Source organism: Echinococcus granulosus (assembly GCF_000524195.1).
Source record: "Echinococcus granulosus chromosome Unknown EG_S00040, whole genome shotgun sequence".
In the NCBI taxonomy this organism is placed as follows: domain Eukaryota; kingdom Metazoa; phylum Platyhelminthes; class Cestoda; order Cyclophyllidea; family Taeniidae; genus Echinococcus; species Echinococcus granulosus.
The window spans coordinates 338,714-363,275 of record NW_020170420.1 but is presented as its reverse complement, the minus strand read 5'-3'; the positions used below and the strand labels follow the sequence as shown (position 1 = coordinate 363,275).

The 24,562-nt window shown below is 46.0% G+C and overlaps 2 protein-coding genes across 2 annotated transcripts in view; one reads left to right on the top strand and one right to left on the bottom strand. All coding sequences in view use genetic code 11, as the record gives it.

Annotated features, from left to right (window-relative positions):
- EGR_05461 (GAS2-like protein 3) overlaps positions 1 to 18,630 on the top strand; it is a gene marked incomplete at both ends in the record, with an annotated part of 20,758 nt that extends 2,128 nt beyond the window's left edge. Inside the window, 8 exons of the mRNA XM_024494710.1 lie at positions 2,183 to 2,350; positions 2,443 to 2,812; positions 9,425 to 9,979; positions 10,142 to 10,501; positions 12,459 to 12,691; positions 13,661 to 13,792; positions 17,960 to 18,282; positions 18,540 to 18,630. Coding sequence (XP_024350895.1) covers positions 2,183 to 2,350; positions 2,443 to 2,812; positions 9,425 to 9,979; positions 10,142 to 10,501; positions 12,459 to 12,691; positions 13,661 to 13,792; positions 17,960 to 18,282; positions 18,540 to 18,630 — 2,232 coding nt within the window. The remainder of the gene's footprint in view (positions 1 to 2,182; positions 2,351 to 2,442; positions 2,813 to 9,424; positions 9,980 to 10,141; positions 10,502 to 12,458; positions 12,692 to 13,660; positions 13,793 to 17,959; positions 18,283 to 18,539) is intronic.
- Positions 18,631 to 18,793: 163 nt separating this feature from the next.
- On the bottom strand, positions 18,794 to 19,720 carry EGR_05460 (hypothetical protein; the record flags this gene model as incomplete). Its single annotated transcript, XM_024494709.1, has 2 exons — positions 18,794 to 19,046; positions 19,674 to 19,720. 2 exons carry the CDS (start codon positions 19,718 to 19,720, stop codon positions 18,794 to 18,796), a joined length of 300 nt encoding a protein of 99 aa, XP_024350894.1.
- Between the last annotated feature and the right edge of the window lie 4,842 nt (positions 19,721 to 24,562).

The window sequence follows — 24,562 nt, the reverse complement described above, 5'->3', positions numbered from 1 at the left end:
ACATGAAATGCTGCAAGGGTTTTGTCACCAAGGTTTCGAGGGGAGACCAAATTTAATAGCTGATACACCGTTTGGTTTGGCAGTTTTGTCAGATTCCCAGCGGTATTCCATTGATCCCTGTTGGTGAAGGTCTTTCTCATTGTACCATTGTCTCGGTCTCTGCCACCGCGCAGCATTCTACTTGTCAGGATTGAAAATGGCTCTTTGAATGTAACTATGCCCAAGCAACTACTTAATTCATTGAAACTGCTAGTTGTCCATCCACCACTACTTCATCGACGGGAATTTCCGACTTGAGATAATCATCACAAGGCAAAAGTAGCGTTCCAGATATTTGCGATGGTCTCATTACAACTACTGTTGAACAAACCAAACTTTTATTATAAATCACCCAGAGTTGTGAATCAGTAAGTAAATTGGCAATTATTTTTTGCCTCCACATTGACCGCAACATGACCTGAGAATTTCCAAAGAGGACATTTGACGATTAAATTGGTCACTTAATAGGACCAAGGACTAACCCGCATCCATGCAGATTCCTAGCCTATCTGCCTTCTTCTTGATGTGTACCTCGGCTCGGGTCGTCTACATGACTAATCTTGGTCCTGTTAGAAGGAGACTGTCACCAGTCAAGCACTCTGCTCATTGAGTTATGCCTTCACAGCAAAACCACTTGAGGAACTGTCTAAAGTAGTGATCCAGTAATAAAAATGCTAGAAACCTCTGCAAGGTGATGAAGTGTGTGTTTGAAGTAGTAGTAGTAGTGGTGCGTCATCAAAGGCGTCACATTAGCCGTAAAATAAAGTGTCAATCATTTAATGAACTTGTGATTTTCTTAGGGCTTTACAACACACACAAATCTCCATCCGACATTTCAATCTCGTTGATCCAGCGTACAAATTGTGTGATCAAATGTCTGAATTGGAGGAGAGGAATGGCCATCACTCTTCCTCCCCCCTCCCTGATTTGCATTGTTGGGATTGAGACGTGGCATGTCTCAGTGTTACTAATGCAGTGAATGCCACAGCTATTCGGAGTCGCGTGTGCTGAGGTGCCTGTTTGTATAATCTTGTAGGGTGTGAAATTCCGTACTCTTCCACCCACGCATGTTGCCTAAGCATGCTCGGTGTGACTTGCCCTGTGGGGGTGCGTGGGTTTTGAGCTCCTTACTCTTCCTTGCTCCTATTTTTTCTCTTCTGCAACTTTTTGTGGAGGGCGTCTTGAATCTAAAGGTGTGTACTTCGGTCCATGTCGGAGCTCGGGAGACGACAACCGAGTCAATAAGGCCGCCATCTCCTTTGACAGGACTTTTCACATGGTCTTCACTTATGTTGGCCATAACTTTTCTAATAGTTGACGCAATCGGGTCCGTGACATTGTGAACACGCTTATCGAGAGTTATCTCACCAGCACTCCAAGTGTACTTCAGATCGGGAGAACTGGTGGGGTCGTTTGTTAGAGGCGACCCATAACTGGGGCCTTCTAAATTCCAAACTGTGTTACTTTGCGCAGTTTCAGTGGTTGCTAAATCTTCAACCTCTAGATAGCTTGCTTCTGAATCCATCAGTTGAATGTGTTTTCTGTAAAGTCATTTAAACAAAAAATTATGACTTAGATATTTTACCGGTATGTATTTACCTGAAGGATTGAGAAGACAGATTGAGTAAGACTTCCCTACTGCTAGATTGTAAAACGGCTGCGTGGGTATTTCTAGCGGCTTTTGTTCATGTCAATCAAAGCGTAGCCATTAATGAGTCCCTCAAATTGTGAGCCATGCCTGTCGATAACCATCCCAGCGGGCTAGTTGACTCCAATGTTGGAAAGGCGACGTAATCATCAAATCACCTTAGCTATTCCATTTCTAGTGCATTGGAAATGTGATGGATTCAGGCCATGTCATGTTGATTTTCTATCCTACTTGAAACTCGTAGACCACGGTGTTATTCAAAGGCGCGAAGTAAAGAGCCTAGCCACTGGAGGTCAGTGGTACACGTGACACTGACATGGCGCACCGACTCAACGCGTAAATCGCGGGTCTCATTGCTCACTCTCTTAAATGACACTATGAGGTTGAACTAACGCATCTTCGTTTTCTTTTGACCTCGAGGTATCTGCATGCGCAGTTTTCACATCGTTTTCCACACCCCTTAAACCCATTCAAGTGGCATTGCCTCCTGTTTAGGTCTTGGACGAATCAATGTGTGTAATTCGCGAGGACATCTGTGACTGGCTACAACGCTACGTTTTCAGCGAGGCCCATGTTGCACCCCTTGATAACCCCTGCGATCTGCTAGAACGCCTCAAGTCTGGTGTCTGGCTTGCTCGTCTGGCTCACAAACTTCACTTCAAGGTTGAGAGAGAGAGAGAGAGAGACTGCTACAACGATTCTTTACATCGCCTAATCTCTCCACCTCATTTCTCTTATTCTTCTTTTCAATACAGGTCCTAGCTGCCAATCTGCCACGCACTCGCGGGGTCAAGGTCACCTCGAGAGAGCACAAACTCTACGCCAGTCTGCGAGGCACAGGGCCTAGTAACGCTCTAGGCCAACTGACAGCTGAGAACCTACCGGTCTTTTCGCAGCCCTTGAAACACGCAGCAGAGTCGCGCCTCTCCCAGTCCGATGTGGCAACTGGGGATTTCGCTCCCACCCCTCTCGGAAACCCCTTCTGTGATTCTGCTCCTGCTGTCAATGATTTGGGAGTAAGACTGCGGAACCACTGGGCGGCTAGGGGAAATATCTCGGCATTTCTGGAGTGGTGTCATGCTCTGGGTATATCTGAGACGGTCCTATTTGAGACCACTGGACTGGGTGAGTTAAAATGTATTAATTTGAAGGTTTATTCCTATCCTTAGTTCTCCCCAACTTGAGCCCTCATTTGTTAGATAGGATTTGCTCTTCATTTGAAAAACTGTGTGGTGCAAATTTGCCTCGCGAAGATACGTTTTATGTTCATTTCTGGTTCCTCATTTTCAGTGCTTTTAGGCAGCCTTTAAAGCACATCAATCGTATAAACAGTTCTTCTCGATTTTGATTCATTCTAAACTCGTCTCATTCGATTGCTGTCCATTGCGTGGGACCGACAGTTGAGGCATTTACCAGCAGCCCTTCAACCGTCCACAGTGGGCTGTGTTGAGGGTGAATTTATGGGGGAAATGAGTTCAAGAGCTGGTCAATGATCCACTATCCCCACAGCATTATACCACTGTGTTCTTGTATGGGCAGTTCCGGCTCGTGCGAAGACAGTAGTGTTCCACCGCTGTTCATTAAGCCGAACTTGAGATTGAAGTGGTTGGAAAATTGGTACACTTTCCACAACTTTTTGGCTGTGAGCCCTTTCAGATTCGGCTATCCACATCCGCCCTCCCCCTTCTACTCTGTTTTTGCATTAGCAGCAGCCTCCATAAAGCAAGGATTATTCTTTTTTTACAGTGGGTTCACCGACGCTTCAAGATACTCTTATTTCAATGCTTGAGTTCATTTGCCGTAACATCACCCATTCACCTCTAATAGCTTATGCCTAGATTTCCAAGCGTAGGCTAATCCTGCTGTAATTCCATATCTGAGTATAAGTGCCGTGTGAATGGTGTCTTCATTTCGAGCAGCCAGCAGGTAGGTCCTCCTAATCGTTTCTTTTTGCCCACGAGTCTACAAGAAGTGCGCAGTTGTTACGCACCCCGCGTTTATTGTGACTTGTTTCGCCTTCTCCCTGCACCCGGCTGCTTCAAGAGTAATCTGTAGTCGACTTTTCTGATGATTCTTTGTTTCCGTTGGCATTTGCGAGGTGTTGCAGCTCGCTTCATGGTTATTTCTGTGCGTGAAGCTGTCTCACTTGGAGAGTGCTTTATTAAGCAAACAGTAAGGCCTAGAAGGAAGGCTAGTTGGGTTTTGTATGACAAGCGACGGGAGGTGTATAGTAAGGTGGAGTGTTATTTTTATGGCAGCGTTCAATCACAGGTCAGCGCAGCAACTGACCTCAGCCCACTTTAACACTAGATCGGGTCGTTCGCCCGTTCATTCGTTCCGGCTGTACGCTGCCGACCTGTCTGGCTGACTGAGCTCCCTTTTGCCCACCGCCTTGCTACACACGCTCTTAGACATTACGCATGTCCTCCCTATTCTACATCTCATTTCTTCACTTAATTTCCCGTGCTACGCAATTTCCGCCTCTTTTTGGGGGTGTCGTCACTGTGCTTGCCCTTGCGCCCGCCTCCACAAAGAGAGTCGAGTGGTGTGACGTTAATAACAAGGAATGAGGTTGGCATCTGGCGATAGCTGTTGTGAGTTTCGTCTGTTAGCAAGGGAGAGTTGGTGATGATGATGACTGGATGATGTTCTGTTTGTGCGATCATATTCTCCACCAGGTGTAATCATCATCCAACGGCATGGGATCCGATTTTCTCTTCTATTCACGCATACAGTGGGGCTTGGGTTCGTGATCATCATCTTTGTTAAAAATTTCCACCAATTTAGTCTTCTTTTGCATCGAATTTGAAGTAGTGCTAAGTTTCTTTGAAACACAAATCGGCAAGACGCTTAATTTGCTTTTTGATGCCTCACAAACCGATTGCTCTTGGCATGATGGTCTATGAGTAAACCTTCATAGGCTAATGTGTGTGTTTGAAGTGATAATTATTAGCTACTTAGCTCGGCTTTAGTGCCTTGAGGCTTTGATAAAGTCGTGGTAAGGCATACCAATGCGAAAGTATGGTTTATTGCCAGTGTACAGGGGGGTGGAAGGCCATGCAATAAGCTGAAAGTACAAGTTGCGGTGCCCGATGAGCTGGTGTACCTTCCTATCAGTTGAGCTGCTGGGCATTTCCCGCTACACTTCCCGTGATCATTGTCAATTGTGAAATCGCGTCAGAGGGCGAATGCTGCCTATTTACGGAATTTCTAAATATCACGACTTCACCAAAACGGGTCGTATCGACGAGGAATCCGCTTTGAGCGAATTTGGTGCGTCAGGCTTTTCGAAGGTGCATTGAGCTTGTTTTGGATTCATTGAAACGTGATTTCGCTCCATCGCTAACTATTGTGTTAAACTCGGAATTGTAAATTGGCCGCCGCAAGATGACGTTGTAGTCATTCCGAGGTGAGCCTTCGTCGACTCAATCATTTGCAGTATATATTGTCCCTTTGCAACGTTTCGATTTGGAAGGTTGTAGTCATAGGTCTTCCGAGTTCCGCACTGAATTTTCAGTTGCTTAGCTGGTGTATGCCCGGCTGCAAACCCCGAAGCCATTGGTGTTATTCACATCAACTGATCTCTTGACTCCGAATAGCAATTGCCACACCCAACTTACGCTCCGCTTATTCCTCTCATTTAATGTAGATACTTCATGATGGCGAGTGTGTTTTCAAGTGATGAACTTTGCGCTTGTGTGCTCGGTCTAGCTGAAGCCTCATTGAAACACTTACAAACACTTAGCGCGGTGGGGTTTTGTGTACTCCGAGCTAGAAATCATCCCCTTTCGGAAGGTGATGAGGTCGTGAAATTTCAATTTGTCCCTGTGTGATTTGTTTCTCTGACTTAACAACTCATCATTTATCCGCAGCGGCATTTGTTGGGGTCTCAAATGCTCCCTCATTTAGTCAGCAAAACTGCTTTCCAATTGGCTTTTTTTTGCGATCAAACTGTAGTGGAAACTGTTTACTCCAAATGTCTAGAAACTTTTCCGCCTGACTGGGGCTATTGCAAACTTCTCAGGGTCATGAAATTGGATTAGAAGGTCAAGTCATCTGCATCACTTTTCCCTTCTGTCTGATGCGCTGCCACTAGCCGCATCATGGCTTCTTAATTTGACTAGACACTCTGCTCTGTGAAGGCATTCCCTTTACGATCCCCTTTTTTTGTCTCCAGTAAAACTTTCATTGGCATCTAGCAGTATTCCTTGTGCGAATGTACCCCTGGAATTTGATTGAAGCTGACAGCACTTCACATCACTCATCACTGGTATTCTCCCTTAACCTCAAAGCGAAAAAAAGAGCGGTTCTTCTTCTGTGCCTCTCTGAAGGACCAATCTCCTCGCACCTCTCAAGTAGCCAGTTTCCGCGGTTGACTGACTTCCACAATGATTAACTTCAACGTCATGCGTCTTTCTTCACCCTGTAGCTGGAAGTTTTGCACAATTTTAATGTCGCGATTGTTTGCGCCGTTTTATGGCACGAGGAGAGTAGTTCATTACTGTGGTGATGTTACCACAGGTGGTGAAACTGTCACTGTTGGAGTCACAATGGGTCACTAATCACAAGATCCGTCTTATCGTCGCAGTCTCGTCGTAAAAGCCAACCCACTCAGGAGAAACCACTGAAAATTGAGGATTGATTGCTTTACGTCTTTCCCTTCGTTACAACTCTTTGCGGTGCCATTAGCTTTGTGTTCTAAAACTGAAGGCGGATGAATTTATGGCCTTGGATTGAACACCATCGAAATTGACTTGTACTACTTATTTCGCCCATCAGTAGCGCCTTCTTTTTGGTCGAACAAACGCCTATTTTTGACATTTCTTTGCCAAGGAGGGCGAAATCACCTCACTGGGTCTGAATTTCCCTCCAGACATCGAGGATTTATCGTGTCTCGGGTTGTGTAAGCACAATCACTGAACTCTTTTACTCAGGGTGAGTAATACATTCCCGGCATTCACTCCACTACGCCCCCAGAGGAGGTAAAAGTGAGTCTGTTTTTAATATTCTCAAGGACAGATAGGGAGTGAGGTAGGATGTTATGTCATCGATGACTGGTTGTTGCGTTACGCCCTGGTAACCATTGCCACGGTCTCGGCCTTAACACTTGATTATATTTTTTCGCCTTATCTGCACTTGGTACCAGTTGAGTGAGCTTGACCTTTATGTAATGGGGGCAATTTTTAGACAAAAAAAGTGAAAATAAAAAAGGAGTCAGTTGTGCCGGTACCTGATAAAGTACGTACCCTTTTGTGTGTCAGATTGCCTCAATGTAAAGTTTAAGTAGGTTATACCTTCGTCGATAGCATAAATGGAGGCGAATTGTCTGATTGCGTTAGCCTTTTCCTCCATCATCCTCATCTCCACCAGGGGACCTTTGTAGATCACTGCAATGTCTCCTCGGTAAGCATCTGGGAACTTAGCACCTTCATCCCTCTGTACTACTTACCTCGCATTTTTGAACTCCTCCTGCATAAAGAACGCGGCGTTGAACCCTATGAATGTGGCTCAAATCCATCTACCGATCGAGCCTAGGTCACCTCGAGGCTGAAGGTGTAGAAACGCCTCGGCAACTTTGTGGTGCAGGATTTGGAGAAGGCGCAGTGACCTTTAAATGTGTTTGTTAGGACGTGTTATCTTTAGGTGAAATAGGTGGGAATTTGGGTGTTAAGGCCAACTCTCAATGATGTTTGACACGAGTGATGGGGCGATTCCTTTCCATCCGCATCAAGTGGGGAAGTAGAGTCGTTGTGAAAGCTGGCTGAATGAATTCCACGCACATGCACAAACAAATGACAAACAGGAGGCTTTCAGGACTGAGGATTTGTCATTTTTTTAACTTCACACAGTTTACGATAATACACCGGGTGGAAGCAGTATTTGACTGACTGACTTCTATGTGATGGGAAATGCCTTCTGTGGTTCCAAATTATCCACTCAGTGCCCACGTCACACTTCCAAGGCACCACTTGAGCCCAAGTTGACTACACTTGTTTGGTCTCTTTTTGAGTGTATGTGTGGTGTACTCCAGACGCCATTATTCACTTGACTGGTGAACAATCACGTCTGAGACCTGTCTACTCGATACGACGCGTTACAACTGAAGGGTGTGCAAGAAATGCTTTTTGAGAAACAGGCAGGGCTAACGAACTCACAAGGAGAAGGGGCTATATGTCTTGCAACGCAAGGCCCACCACATTAGTCTCCACTGGCTTTTTTTTCACTTGGACCTGCAAAAGTTCTACAACATCGGCTGAATGTCTTTCATACGCGTCCTACTAAGATGCCAAATGGGAAGGGCGGCGTTAGTCCAAATTCCACATTTCTGTGTCCCCTTCCTACTCAATTACTCCACCTGCTGTCACCCAAGGCCTAAAATATGGCGGATGTTGGACACGATTCTGGTGATGATGGTGGAGATGTTTTGACCGTGGGTAGCGCTAATCCTCCTTGCGGTGCAGGGGGTAGTGTCTTTTTTTAGCTCTCCTGGTGACGGAGCAGGAAGTTGCATCACTGATGACAAGCCAGCCGCCACCCTGCACGCTTCAATTCTTATGCCTCATTTCCTCCGCGTAGTCAATTTTTGCTACTGTTGATTGATTTGGTGTGCATCAATTAGGTAGCCATTTCTACCTCTTTGCAGTGAAAGTCGAGTGTCCTTCTTTTACGCTGGTTCATAACAGAGTAAAGTACTGTTAGGTGCTCTCCCTCCCCCCCTTCGGTATGAGTCCATTGCCCTAATCTTTTGATCTTTTTGTGGTCCATATTTCACCCACACAGTCAGGTTTAGTGGCAAATAACCCCCAGTCCTGAATCGGTACATCCTCCAACCAATGGTGTCTGGAGTGAACCAATCACGCTTCGAGTTCCCTTCTTCAAGGTCACAGTCAATTGGTAGCTCCAAAATTTATCGCTCAAATGTTTTTTTTCATTCCCGACCCCTAACTCAGTTAAACCTATTGCCACTCAATACGGATGGTATTTGTTTGAGGTCAATGACAATGCTAACAATAATGATAGACAGTGGTGTTTAAACCACTTTCAACAGTCCCGTCAAACCGCTAATCTCTGACACCCTTGAGTTCCGATTTACGCCTCGACCATCCCTAAGAAAAGATAATTTCAGCCACGATGGAATGGAATTGTCAAGCTATCTAGCTCTGTACCTCCCCACCGCCAGAATGAAATGTTGTTTGAACCACGGCAAGAGGCTTCTGTGCTCAAATTTTGGCGTAGTTTGCAAGATCTCGTTTTATCCGAGTGGCTGGAGGTTCAACAGGTGCAAATTTCATTCACATAAATTCCGATCGGTTTGAAATGAAGGGTTAAACTTTATTTGCGGCAGATGGATCCATCGCCTTAACTTTTAGTTCATCCTCCAGCTCTTGATTGTAGCTTCCTTTTTAGGGACTAAGGGCTTCTATTGGAAGGGGATTTCTCAAGCCATCCACCCCTTTTGAAATGTTCGACTTGCGATTATGCAACATCTGAGCGTCTTGTCCATCGATGTCTTGCAAAGCCTAAATCGTATTTCTGGCTTTCGGTTTCAAATACCACCCACATGAATGTGTTTTTTGTTTAAGAAGCGTTGTGAGTGTAAATGGAACAAAGGCAGAGCTGATTTACTAGGTCCTAGACATGATTGTTGGGCGATTAGTCAGGAGACGCTTTTAATTGCCCCTGAGGAGAGGTGAACAAGGCTTACTAAATGTGGAACTTTTCCATCCATGCTTTTAGTAAACCGAACCGAGGAGAAGAATGTCCTTCTCACCCTGATGGATCTAGCTCGTCTAGCCAGTCGGTTTGGACTGGCAGAATTGCCTGAATTGGTGCGCATGGAGCGCGAGATCGAAGCTCTGGAAGCTGCTGCAGCGGAGGCAGAGTCATCCTCAGTGGGAACCATGGCGGGGGAGCACACCAAAGTGGATGCCAGCGTCTACGCTTCTCATGTGCTCGAGAGGAAACTCAGCATGACTTCAGTTGTCAGTAGCCCTCCTCACTCGCCCGGCTTTGCTTCCGCCTCTCTCTCCTCCCCGTCGTATGAAAACGACTTCTACGATTCCAGCATCTCTTCGACTACCACGGAGCCGGTGATTCGGTACTGCTCTACAAACACGGTTGGCACAACTGCAGCGGAGGTCTTGGTGGATGTTTCAACTGGTGTAGACGAGGAAGAAAGAGAGGACAAGTCGTTGGAAGCAGGACAAACAGATTCTTCCACTCTGGTGGAACGAGTGAGCTCAGATGGCACTTCTACCACTGTCACCAACACCACATTAATATCAGATGCAAGTGAGTTTTGCCTCTTTTTGTTAATAAACTTTCTTCAAAGTAAAGATATTCGATGGCTTATTTTCAAAGCTACTTTTATTGCACGAAATAGAAGCTAACTTTTCGCACTCGTTGTGTTGCTATACCTACTTATAAATTCTTAAGTAGCACATTTTTCGTCAGTTGACGCATCCTGCCAGGCGAAGGCGAACAAATCGACGCGAGGCGTGTCTGCAGGCAAGAAGTCCACAAATAATAATGCAACCACAGTAACCGTCCTCGTTGACGTTGGCGAAAGCGGTGATGCTGCGGACAAATCTATTAGGACAGCCACCTTGCCACCACTCAAGGCCTCACAGACGACACCCAAAGTGAAGCCTCGAGGCGTTAAAAAGACAACCCTACCGAGAGTCAACGTCGGCACCAACAGTCGTGCTGAGATTGTCAAGCGTTCCACATCAGCTGCAGATCTGCGAGAACTAGAGAAATCTCAGGCTAAGCGAAGGAACACGAGGGAGGGTCGTGATGGCGCGACTCAAAGAGGTTTGTGTGCGTATTTTTGTTTTTATTTGTTTCGCTACAATTAAGCGACTAGGGAATCGGAGACACTGTAATTAAGCTTGACTCTACATTTTATTTCAAATTTTGCCTCTGATGCTGCCGTGTGTTATTAGTTTTCGGATTTGAGCATAACAAAAGTGCTCGATTTGTTTGCTCTAATCAGAGCTCATTTAAGTGATTTATCTTTCAAATAATTGCGATGTTAGCAGCAACCGCAGACTGGCAAGTATTACGACGGAGTGGCTGCTTCACTCTCCGTGTCTCCTGACAATGAGGGGAAGGGGAAGGCCGGGGGGCAGGTTGTCGGGCCATCAACTTGGTATTTTCAAAATCAGCAAAGACAAAGTAGACGCGGTGCATTCTCTGTCGTCTGGATGGAGGTGGAAAACTTATCTACGACCAGACATCTTTTTCTTTAGCTCTTGGGCTGGTAAAAAAACATTAGTCAGTCGATTGTTTTGGGACTCCACAACCTTGGGTTCTTTATTCGTTTATTCTGGCGAATTGGGCCGAACGGCATGATTGATTGTGCCACCTCCACTTGAAGCGTCTCGTAGCTCGACAGATTTGTGCCAGCACAGAATGTAATCCATTTCCTTTCAGTTGTACATTCCGCCAAATTAGTCGGTCTCAATTTCTTTCCCATTTGTCGTCTGTGTAAATCATTTATTTTGCTTTTTATCTCCGCGTCTTCTACCGCGGAGATAGGATTTTTCCCACCGATTTTATGTTAAACGCGTCTTTTCCGTGCGGTGCGCTACTCCACGGGGCTTTTTCTCGACTTGTGATAACTTAAATTGGTGGGATAGGCTTGACAGCATGGCAAAAAACGTGCTGTTGGCTGTCGGTAAGAATTTACAGGAGACTTACTTTTAACCAGTTCGACCGTGGGATACGCGACTTCCAAACGCTTTACGGGGGGACTAAGAGGCAGCTACACGCCATCTCCCAACCGTTCCGTTCTAAGACCGGGGCTTTACCAGGGTAAAGGAAATACGATGTTGGCAGGCACAATTCGCTATTGAATATGCTGAAGTGATTTCAACGAAATTGCTCGACTGCCGAGTTGATGCTTCCCTGATTAGCAAGACGGAAGAGGCGCTGCGTCGCGTTTCATTCGATTTTACCCCAAAAACTGATTCGCTCTTTGGGTGGGCTGGGCATTCATCACGAGACCGCTGTGCCGCCTTTGGTGATTTGGCTCTTGCAAAATTGGCGAATGCGGAAAGTTGACAGGCCTGGGAATGGCGTTTAAATTCACTCGTAGGCTTTCAAGTCGCCCGGTTGCAATGACTCAACTGCATTTTGCACCCGCATTTTTTTAAACCTTCCTTCCAGCTTGTTCTTTGGAAGGTCAACAAATGCCCATCCAACTGGCTTTGTTGAGCACTCTGCTTGTATGCGTTTTGGAGGAGCCGTTTTTTAACATTCAAGACGTATTTTTCACCTCCGTGCTGGTGACACGGTCGTCCAGTTCTTCCACAAGTTTCAGCGGAATGTGCTTGATATCTTTTATCGCCCCTATGGAGGGGATTCCACCTGGGTCTAGATTGATCGACCTGCTGCCACAGGAGGATGGTGCCTCATGTGGAGGTCTAATTCTATGGAGACTTGCAATAGATGGATCGAGAAATTGCCATTAATAGTATGTCTATTAGTCCAGACATTGGTTTTAAAATTCTAGAAAAAGCGTCGCAAAGACATCCACTAAGAAGGCTGAATATTAGTGACCAGTCTCCTATTTTGACCGGTGCATCGTCACGGGCCAGCTTAACAATGGGGTACTTGACAGATGACAGGCAAGGTTTGTGCGGCCTCTTCAGTCTACCGCTAGTCGACCTTCAAGATAGTGAAATACAGCTCCATTCACCTTTCCGAACCGCTTTTTCAGATGTGGTGAAGTCTGGTTAATTGCTTGTTTCAAAAACCTCCCTTTCAGGACGTCCAGTGAAATCGCAGGGTGTGACCAAATCCACGGCCACTGCTAATAAAGCAGCCTCAGCCGGTCAGCAGCCGCGATCCTGCAGCCAGGTGCGAACCCCACTGGCGGATCGGAATCAGGTGGGCCAGACGAGGACGAATTCTCAACTACCGCATTCGGCCTCCTCCTCGTCCAAACTCTCCTCCGGTTTTGCCAGTCGTTCCTCCTCGTGCTCGGATGTTGCGGCCGAGGTGAGTTGCCCCCTGTTATGAGACAAAAATGACCTTTCATAGTTCAGAATTGGGATTTATTTTGCTCATAACCACCTCCTGGTTTTTGTTTCTTTTTTTTTTCGTGCATCCTTTGGCTTTACAGGTACCTCTTCTGGTGCCACCTGAATTGGTTGGATTTGAGTATCCGGGTTGGGTGTCATTGAGTTGGCATTACTTTCGCTAAGCGCCTTTGAAGTATATTTGACAGTCCTGCGCCCAGTTTCAATCGGAAGAAGTGGTTTTCATTGTTCACCAATTGGAAGTGGTAAGGGGGGTCTGGCACTTATCCCAAGGCGTCGTCATTCGCTTAGGCGGACCTCTGTCCACCCCATTCCTTCCAGACCCATGCCATTGTCGAATGGTAGAGAAGGAGGAAGGGGATAAAGATGATGGGTCAAATAGGTCAAGGCGACTTCCTTCCATTTGTTACCATTGCATCTCGTAAGGTCAGTCGACTACTGGTAGACACACCAGCTGCTTCCAGATCGTCATCAACACCCACCATTCTGCCATCAGCTTTGAGACTTTTCCAACCACCCATGCTAACGAATCTGCTTTTGGGGGGGTAAAGTTGACAGATTTCCTGTCGCTATTCCTGCGAGTTAGCAGCCAGCAGGTCGACAAACGAAACTCCTCTGTTGCATCCGAGCGCTAACTTGACTGAGCGGAGGCTCGCCAACACCCTTAGAACATTGTCACATATTTGTGACGTCCCTTTCCCCATATTTTATCTGTTTTTACAGATCACTTTGAAACAAACAATTACTTGAAGTCGCACTCGCAATCTGTTCCAAATTATCTTGATCACTCTCGAAGCCGTTGGTATTTAATGCTTTTACCTGTTTAAAAACTTGATGTGACTAAATTGACTCTGGATTGTCCTCTCGGGGGCTATTTTATGACCCAGATGTCATTTTTCGCTTCCTTTTCCGTCCTGGTCAAAAACAGTCCAGGCCGTCAGTGTGGGGTGATCTGAAAGTGGCCAAAATCTGGCCTTTAGTACAACTGTCCTCGTCGCCGTTGCCCCAATTTAGCAACCTCGGTGAGAGCCACGACATCTGCTCTGCGGCGGGACATTTGGTAAGCATGAAGAATCGCGCGAGCGGAACTTTTGAAATTAATGTGCGTTTAATACTGCAAAAAAAAATTATTTTTAATCCCTGGCGTTCAACAAGGAACCACTTTGGTTCGGCTTGTTGGCTTGTTTTGACAATGGGTTAGTTCTCCAGACGGTACAATAAGGTGGAATGAATGTGCTTTTCCCCTTTTAAAAGTCTTATCGGTGCTTTGAGTGGAGACGCCTACAGCACCGTTTACTCTGGTTAATACCTTGGAAATTGCCCCAAGATCGCTACAATTAGTGCTTTGATTTTCTTAACCCCATTTGTTTCAGTCGGAGTTAGGTGCTGTCTCAAGGCCATGAAATGGGGATTGTGTGTTTACATCAGGCGTGGTTGGAGATGATAAATGCCCAGTTGATGTCTCGGTCGGCGAGAATGCCCCTTGTTCCGATTTTGCCATTCCGTCTGGGCGACGGAGGGGAGGGGGAGGGGAGAAGGAACTGAGGGGTTGTTCGTCACCTCTGAAATGCTGATACTTTGGCTGGCTCTCCTGTCCAATTTACTATCAGCATGGCCAAATCCGCATGTCGCAAATGCGTGACATGTGATCTTGTCCAGTTGATGATGGCCCGTTACAATAAATCGTGGTTGAGTTGGAGACAACGACCGGCTCATCACTTTTGAAGCGCTCGGGTGGAAGCTGAATTGACCAGTTCGATGGTGCAAGTGCCGTTGGTGCCATTTTGGCGCAATGGGACGTCTGAGGTGACGGCTTCATTTTGACGATTCGCATCACTTTCAACCGAACTAACGAATGCACATTTCTTCTCTTCTTTAAATTCCAGACGTCTCAAGGACTCGCTTTATCCACTTATTGTCTTTTGTCATTGAGGTGGGAGATGTCTGCATACCCACTAAAGTTGAGCCCACTTAACTACTTTCTCACTGCCCCTTTTCCCTAATCCCTCTTCCCTATCACCATCAAAACAACGACCACGAATCCATTTCCCTCCTTCCTTCCTTCCCTCGAAAAGGGAGGCAGTCGCCCTCTCGTGTGAACCAGTCGCTCGACACTAATGCTGCCGCTGTTTTTGTTTCTCTGTGGCCTTTATGCACTCTCTCCTCAAGAATCTGCGGGTGTTGACGACCCCCCACTCAGTCAAGTTAGCCCTCCGATGCGGCAGAGGAGTTTTGTTTGTTGACCCGCTGGCTGTTAAATGACTCTTAAGCGCGCTCTTTTTTTCTGTCGTAGGAATGGCGACAGAAAATTGCGACAATTTTACGCCCTTCAAATTGAGTCCTCTGGCATAAGTGGTTTGAAAAGTCTTCTAGCTGATGGCAGACTAATGTGTGCAGCTGGTGCGCCTACTCGTAGTGGATTGACTTTACGGGATGTAATGGTAACAAATGAAAAGGAGTTGCCTTTCCCTTTTGCTCCATCATCTTTTCTCCCTCTCCCTTCTCTACCACTCAGTGGTAGGCGTCAAAATGACAACGTCTCCCTCGACTTTGCAAGGCGATCTTGTAGAACCCCGTTGATATTGAGACCAGATAATCCTCCTGAGGTGACTCTATTTCACCATCTCAGCCTAAAAGCGGTGGGAACGGTGGTCAAAATGGTCTTTAAGGCGTCGTGTGGCTCTGCGATTCCTTCTGGCTGTGCCTCGTTTTTAAGGAGGAATTTCGGTACGCATGGATGCTGGTGGCAAAACTGGGTAGAGAGTGCAATTCCCCTAGTAAGCGTAAGACCCTGCCCCATTCCACGGGTGGGCTGCTCTCTCTCAGACCGCAGATATACTGCACTGAGCTTTGTCAATCCCGATGACCACCCAGTGAATTTCAAATGCTCTTTAGCTTCTTTTCTCCTGCTCAAGAAGGCCATTTTGAGGAATGGAAAAACAGCTGGTATTTTTGCACGAGTCTCGTGGACGTTGTCCTATCAAAGGGGATGCTCTAATCTCAGTGGCATCGAAGGTTTTCATTTCAATACACCCAGATGATTTGCTCGATGTAGAACTACCTCGGTCACTCGGATCATCTGCGATCTCAGCCGAATTACATCCACTCCAAATGGGCTGAGAGGGGGGCACCACAAAGGTAGGTTGAACCTTACTCCTGGCTCTGTGGAATTTAGAGCAGGTGATGCTGAGGTGACCAGTCCTCCTGGCTGCCCGACTTTGAATCAGAGTACTCGTTCGTGGGAGTGGTTTAAGGATGAGAACATTCATCTGTTGAATGATGAATCAGCTTCAACATCCTTCTATCATGCAGGCTCATCGAGGATTCGCTGTAACCAGGGTACTGCACCAATACTGTATTGCAAACAGCTCAAAGCCCTAGTACATCACTAGCCAATGGTTTAAGATGGAGTTCCGTAACCCCTACCATAGTCTTGGCGCTGACAGGTGGCAAGGCGTACAGTCAACTAGTAGCACAGGCGGGTGCTGGTTCTGTGGTGCCTCTTCCTTGAGGCCTGCCAAAACCCAGTGCTAATTCAATATTTTCCATACCTATTGTCGAATGCACTCTAATCGGTTCATCTCACTGGAAGGTGCGGTACAGAGGCACAATTTGGATGGCCGTCTGCTCACACCATGAGTAGGAAACGAGGATGATCAGGTATCTCGGTGAGCTCTCGCCACCTATGACTGCCCCAGTCTCGTTGTAGTTCGTTGCGATGACTCCTTTTGACTGGTAGGAGGGACTTGTCAAGTCCGTGTGATTGTTTGCGTGCCTTGTAGAGCATGGAAATGGATCAACTTCTCGACTGTGCTCTCTCCCAAAACTTGATGCAATCCAAGCGTATCTTCATGGAAAACTTACCTTTTTGCATGGTTTGAATAAATAACTTGGTCTAGGCGAAGAATTGCTCAAAGGTGGGTGGATCACGCTCTCGAAGGCCCTCTCTTCTCCCGATCATGGGGACTGGAGAATCACGTGTTCCTGTTGTTGAGAAAAATCAGGTAGTGCGCGTGATGAACCAGCTTGTTTACACCGCCATCAGCCGGGGGGAGGGAGTGGGGATCGGGTGGCTTCTTTCATGTCTGTTATAAAGAAGTGCCATTTTTAGCTTGTTTACTGACTGACTGAACTTTAAGTGAAAAAAAAAAAGACTTCCGAATTTCCATGCCTCTTGAACAACAATACATGGAGCTGCCTCTCCCAGACTATGCTCTCACACGTCTCAGACGCACACCAGACAACTGTGCCTGTTTTGGGTGAGTGGATGTGGGAGTGGCTGTGCTGTGAAGGTAGGTTCTCACTTTTTGAAGGTCAAATAATTGCGTCAGAGGACCGCCTACCAACTCAAAGCTTTGTAAGGGAAACTTCTTCGTAAGAATCGGGAGGTGAAAAGAGTTAGTCTTGCGATGCAACACAATCCAAGGCCTTCTATTGTAGAACCTACCGATTGGACGAGGCCATACTGGACAATGCCTCGTTCAGCTGATGGAAGGTCGTTCTACATTAAGTGGTTTCCTTGATAAGTTAGGAACTTTCATCCCGGTTGACGAATTTATTCTAGGACTTGGTCCACCTGAGAAGGAGCTCAAATTAAATTTAGTGGCAGCCTTTCTTGTTTCACGTAATCGCTTGTTTACGCAACATCTTCCTTGGTTGGGACAGTCTTACTGGCTACTCCTGCCTCCACACCCGTATTGTGGACATCTTTGAGTGTGGCTAATGTTGCAAATCGCCCAATCCAAGGCGTTGCTGTTCCGTGAGTAAGTCAGCATCCACACGCCTGAGAGCATCGTCAAAGAGCCGGTGAGCTGTGCGGCACTAGCTGCACGGATGGCGTGCGCAGGACTCCATATCGCCGCTATGGAAGCCATTTGGCAAGAATTTGAAGGAAAAATATACATATCCTGATATTCTTCTCTCCTTTTTTCTCTCGTCTCCACCGCTCTGCGTGTTTGCTCTTCTATTCTGGTCAACTGCAGAGCTGGGGGGTAGACAATACGTTGAATTGGCAGATAGGGAGAATATTGCCTATTTCAGCGGCGTCGGAGATGGATGGTATTCCATGGCGAGCATATTCCACATACCAATTTTTCTTTTCGTTAAAACGTGTCTAAACATGCTTCGAGGGAGGGGTGAATCGTGACCTCGAACACAGAGGTGGTCAAATTGTGGGAGACCTGAGAGGCCCGCGTGACGATAGGCATCAATCTTTTCTCTCTCCTAGGTTCGGAGGCAAACAGCCCACTGCACTTGCTGTGCCCGAAACCGGCTGATTCGTCTAGACGAGGGTCGTTACCAGATGGGATCGCGGATCTACTATCTGCGCCGATTCCACTCTCACGTGATGGTGCGTGTAGGAGGCGGATGGCTAACCCTCAACCAGTTCCTCGATCGCTACGATCCCTGCCGGCAGAAGGAGGGTAAACTGCAAAGTATCACCTCCTCCAGTTTCAACGTCAATGGGGAGGCAAGACCCATGATTCTAGTTCCCGCCTCCAATATCTTGGAGGAATGGCCGTCGAAGGAGGTGCTGAAGACGAATTCTCGGTGATTGTGCGGTTACAATTTCACTCTCTCTCTCCCTTTCGCTCCGTCTGTGATAATGACGCTCCTGCACATGAGCCTCTATTTCACTTAAACACCCTCAGGATTTGCAAATTTTACATGTTTGTCTGTGAACACGTGTGTGTGTGTGTGTGTGTACGTGTGGATTCTTGATTATCTTGACAATAAAGATGAGATTTGAATTGCGCATAGAGTCGTTAGGCTCTCACGACTTTTGATCCTCTTTTCCCTCGCCGTAGTCCACACCTCAGTGGAGAAGAGAAGTTGGAATTGATGCGCTCTTCCCGGCTTCGACAGGGGAAGATATTTGTCATCAAGGCAACCATTTGAGGGTGGAACGTTTCACCTCGTCATCCGTCAAGAGTTAAATCGCCAAATGTGTTCACATTACCGTCTAAAAATCAATCTGAGATTTCAGGGTAGGTGCTGCATTGACTGGGCATCAAAGGTCAGACGTTCCACGCTCTAAGTGATCATAGAAATGGTTGCTATGTTAAGAACCGGGGGTGGGATTGGTCAGTGCTGACGTACATGCGGACGTCTTCGGGGCCTGACGCCATCCAGGCATCAGCCGTTTCAACCTCCCACTCCCATCACTAGTAGATGGCCCTGCGGGTTTGAGTTTTGCGCGCCCGGTGAATGCAGGAACTGTCAGGCGCCAGCCCTCGTGATTAAGGGTGTCCGCGCGGCATGTGACATCTACCGCGAATGTGTAAAAGTCCTTATGTGGATTACGAAAGTTTTTCCTGGAATAAAGATGAAATTATGACAACTTAGGGGTGAAAATGAATTCTCCATTTTTGATTGGTTTAAAAGTAGTTTATTTGGTATAAAAATATGTTAAAAAAGTGGAAATTTGCTTTAAATTGAAACCGATTTGACCCGCTAGAGTACCCACTCACAAATGATTGACTTTGAGGCATTTCATGGGAAGCTGAGAAAGCCGCAGCAATGGGGCGTCTTCTCTGCGTGGTAACTCGTCACTCCCTCCCTGACACCTTCCACTGAGTGACAGCAAAGAAATTTAAAAGCGCAACCGCCGCCTTCCAAAAGTGCCTGCTTTGAGGGAAACACCCTCTCAAGCAAGACATAACTGGTCTTTTGGGAGAAATCTTTCGTAGGGCATGGTGCCTTTAGTTATGGAGCTATCTAGACTAATGGAGGACATAGTTTGATGTCCTTATATGGAAAAAAAATTGTGGAACACGTCACTAGAGGTGAAATCATTCAAGCAGCACATAGTAAGAGAACGAAAGAGAAAAAACCGTCAAGCAGCACCCGACGCAACAGGGGTGGAATCGGTGGGCAAAGGTGGAAGTAACAGCTTCGAACTCTTTTATGGTGCTGAAGCCCCAATATTTGACCTTACTTACTCCTGTTTGAGGTGGAAAGGAACCAAATTCGATGTAGAAGACGCCATTTTGGGATTTTGGAGTAGTCTGTCTACTCCTCTACGCCTGTTTTAACCACACAAGAATTTCAGCTGATGCCGCCAATGCCTAGGGGTGACGCACTTCGCTGCAATAGTGTGGAAGCGTTTTCTTTAACATAAATGTCCTTTTTGTAAGGTTAAGTGGTCACATAAGGACGTTCAAGTAAAGCCGGCACTATTTGTCCGTATATAGGCATGAGTGGATGCTACTGCTGTAGCACTCCGAGCCCTCTCTGAAGTCGTAGGAAACCATAGAACTGTGACAGAAGATATGTTACTGACCTACAGAAGATCTGACGCTTCTGCCATGGCCCGAAGGCCATGCGACTTAGCAAAAGTACAGTCTGCGGAAGCCTAGTTGCCCACGTAGCCGACAGTAGAGTTAAGCAAACCGTTGAAACGTTGCAAACACAACATAAGACTGCAGATTCACCTTCTTTCGAATACTACTCGAACCCGACTTGTGTCCGCGGTAGACTGTACGCCCGTTACTGTATGGTGATGACGTTTGAATGGTACCAACGTGTCACAGGCACTTATATGCCCGTCTGTCCCAACTAAGCTAGGTTTCAATGCTTGCAGCATTCCGGTGAACATCCAACTTTCTTCTAGTTAACGACAAAATTCCTCAAGCAATAAAGTTGTCTTTGAAGGCAGTGTTCTGACAACTTATCAGGTAGCTACAGAATCGGAAGAAGCATCAAAGCAGGAGAGGCGTGCTGATTAACCAGGCGCTACATTTCAGAAGCCATGACAAGATGAAACACGCTAACGGATGTATCCATGCCAAGATATTTTAGATTTTGGCTCGACAAAGACAAAATAATCACGATCCTCACTCTTTAAGGATACCTCATTTCCTTTACAAATTTGGCAGTCCCATTTTGATTTGAAAACCTTCACTGCATTGGTTGTTAGTTTAACCCTGCCTTCTGATTATGCGGGGACTTAGGGCTCCGCGATTATGCCTCCGCTTGCCGGCATTGCCTCCGGGTCGCCTCCGTACTTCAAGGCCTTCTATCACCTTCAAGGAGGACTCGGGAAGTTACAGTATAACAAAGCTGCTGTCGAACAGTGTATATTTCAAACCACTTACCATTACGATTTCCTTCTTATTTTCTTCTGTAGTCTTAATACTTTAGTGATTACATAAACAAATTCAATTATCGAGGGTTTATGGTCACTCACAATAAGTCCAGGTGGCATTGAAGTGTCCAATAAGCACCTTCCATTTGGATCCACTTTATAGCTCTTTAGGACCCTCAAAAGTATGGACAGAGAAATTTTGTTGGGGTCTCAGGGACAATCCGATCTCTTAACAATGCAATCCTTAAATAATTCTGCTTACCGAGCTTTCTCCTTCAAATGCCTCACAAAGAAGCTTAAAATATACTTAAAGCAGAACTTTTTAAATTGTAACGTCTCTACCCTTAAATGACCGCTATTATTAGCTAAAAATGGATAATTTTTTTTAAGTTCAATGTTTCGCTTAAACGTCTCTCAAAGAGTTCACTCCACTTAGACACACGGGGAAAGCTGGAGGCGGTGGGGCGGGTGAGGGGGGGGAGAGAAATACTTAAACCTTCTCCCAATATTTTTTTTAACGCTTATCCCATCTCAAAACGGGAGTTGAGATATGTGCGCGGAAGAGAGATGCGTTTGGCAGATGGGTGGAAAATATAGAGATTGCGTGGGTGTGCATTGATCGAGGCAGTTTACTCTGACATAAAAATTCCTTATCTTCCGCTGGAAATATGTTCCACCAAAAGTCCAACTTGCGATGGGATAAATGACATGGCCGCCTTCGATGCGCGCTACGAGATGAATGTGAGTCTGGCCGGCTCAAGGTTTGTCACCAGCTAGAGTGCCAACATACTTCTTAAAATCTACGAGGATAAAATTGCCTGCGCGAATACTGTTCCGTGACAGCGCAATGTCAACGTCATAATAACCGAACTGTTGCAATGATGTGTTTGGCACGACAGTAGATCTCCCCACCCCCCATGGTTACCAGATTTTCATGATACGCTTTTAGAAATGAGAATTTATCTCTCTTCCTAACTAGAGCATCCTCGTTCAGTGATTTTTATTTCTCTTTCTAACTACTCACTGTAATGAAAAAAATTCAGCGGAAAAATTCCGACTGGGGAAACTTTTTGTTTGACTCGAAAGTGGTAGGTAAAGGTAGTTTTTCTGATGGACGGAAAAAACCACTTTCAGAGGTGTTTTTCTTCACGGAGAGTGGATTCCAGGCCCTCGTTAGGTTTACATTAACAAAAAAATCTCATACTGTCGCGCTTTGCAACAGTCTCAGGAGGGACGTAAAAGGAGCCAACTCAAACGGTCAGCGAGCCTTGGTTTATTGTTCGGAAGCCACGTCAAAACGCTGCCAAAGGATAGCAGCGCCCTATGCATGACTCGACCTTAGAAGGGGGGTGGGGGCGGAAGAGGCGTGGACGTCCCTTGTTGACTTTGCAGGGTAAATCTTGCATTCACAAAATTTTCCTCCTGAATAGCCGTTTAGCGGACAGAAAATATTCCAAAGAGCTGAGAACAACTCCGTAAAAGTACACTTGACTGTACTTCATCAGAAATGAGGAATGACATAAAAGCTTCAAGCAACGTCCTCTTTATGTGCACTTAAACAACGCCATGGAGGGTTGATGTAGGCAATGCCAAAGAACGAAAAAATGACATCTTCAAATTGACATGGGTTCACTTTCCCGTGGGGTTTGTTGGGTGAAGAATGTTTACCCCTCTTGCCAAAACAAAGGCATTGCCTCTAGGAAAAAGAGATATCATAAATGGTGAGGAATCGAAAACCCATTTGTTAATTTAAAAATAAAGGTAAAATTAGCGTCAAGAAAGGTCATGACTAAGAAAGTTTTTTATGGGAATTTCCCATTAAGCGGATGTAATGCTTTGTTATAGGGAGTAGGTTATAAAATGTCAGTCATCCTCCACGGAGCCCTACTCTAATCTCTACTAACATAAATTATTGCCTAGACGAGCGTCAATTCTCTCCCGTTGTGGAGCATGAAGGGAAGGTGTGGCAGCATAACCACACACCACCAACACCACAGCTGGTTTTGTAGATAAATTAATCAAGGATAGGGATGCATCACGTTTAGGGAGTCGTCTGCTCCCGTCTATACAATATGGTGATTAAAAGAATCGAAGATAAACAATAAAGGAAGAGAGAACTTACATTATTGCTGAACCCGCATGATAAATCACGTTGTTTACAGCTACCTTAACTGGGAGAGGAAGAGTCGTAGGAGGGAGTAGGAGACCGATACGTCTCACCCACGCGGGTTAGCAGATGGCAATAAGTCGCGGAGGCTGTCAATTGGGTTGGTATCTCCTCACGTCACGCATTAGGAATCGTTTGATAGCTGTCATACCAAGCTGAATTGGTTCTGGTGAATCGCTGCTTCAAGCTAAAGACAGATATATCACGCTGGGGATGTATCGCTACCAATCAAAACAGGTGGAGATGAATGATGAAAGACAAAAAACCTTAGTGATGAATTAATTTGTTTACACCCACACCAAGGAGGGGGAGGGGTGGGGAGGCGAAGTCGCGGTGAAAGCTAAGCAATTAGGTCCCGCCCACATGCATTAGCAGATAACAATAAGCTTTTTTTTTGTTCCTTATCTCGCGACCTCTCGTCAATGAAACCCGTCATGCGATTTGGATTGTCCACTACGTGATAGACCGACCCATTAATTTGGGAGGAGAGATGATTTCGGAATTTCACCCTTCGTAGGCGTATACCACAGAAGCCGTCTTCCCAAGGAAGAGCCAGGAGTGGTGATCCAGGTGACCACAAAGCATAACCTCGTGTAGCAAACTTCACGCCTACAAACTAAAGCACCTCCTATATGGTTTGATGGTGACCACTGTGACTGTTCATTTTATCCAAAGTAACGAAATAAGTTTATAAAAAGTTTTTAATTAAAACCACATTAAACAGAAATTGTACCGGCTAATCTCAATGAGTCACAGGCTTGTAATTCTTTCTTTTATCTAACGCCCTACCGCAAGAACTAAAAATCCATCACTTCAGCCACCTCTGTCTGCTTTATATACAATTGAGGGGTGCAAAGAGGTGATAAACACTTGGGAAATTATGGAGGGCATAGGGAGGGCCGATAGAGGAGCTTTCTTCTTCTGTCCCCTCTCTCGTTTGCCCCCTTCTTCCCTACTTACTCTCTAGGGCGGTATGTGGTCCTTTGCCAATGGAATGCCATTGCTTCACTTGTTCTTCAAGTTGTACCTCACCGAGTAAGTGGACCTTAGACGTAATTGTTTGAGTTTCTTGGAAAAAAGTGCATAATAAACATCCGTACACACATTCCTCAGGTTTGTGCGCTGGTAGGCGAATTAATTGAAGGTAAGCAGTTTTGTGTGTTTGTTTGGATGGGGCGACTTCCCTTCACAAGTCGGTCCACCAGCAAACAATTCAGAATGCTTGACCCGTTTCAATGGCATGACATGAGGAGATGCTTACCAAATTGATAGTCTCCGCGACTTTTTTGCCATCTGTTAATCCGCGTGGGTGGGACGTATTGGTTTAGCTCCCTCCTACGACTCTTCACCCACCCCAGTTTGAGTAGTTGTAAATAATGTGTTTTATCATGCACATTCAGCAATAATAAAAGTTCTTTCTTCTTTTATCGTTTATCTCCGGCGATTTCAATCATCTTTCCGTGTAATCAGAAGAGAAGGTCCCTCATGCACCTAATACAATCCTATCCTGCAGCAGTTTATCACCAGAATCAGTTTCGGGTGGTGGTTAATTGCTCTCCACTTTTGTGTTCCGCAAA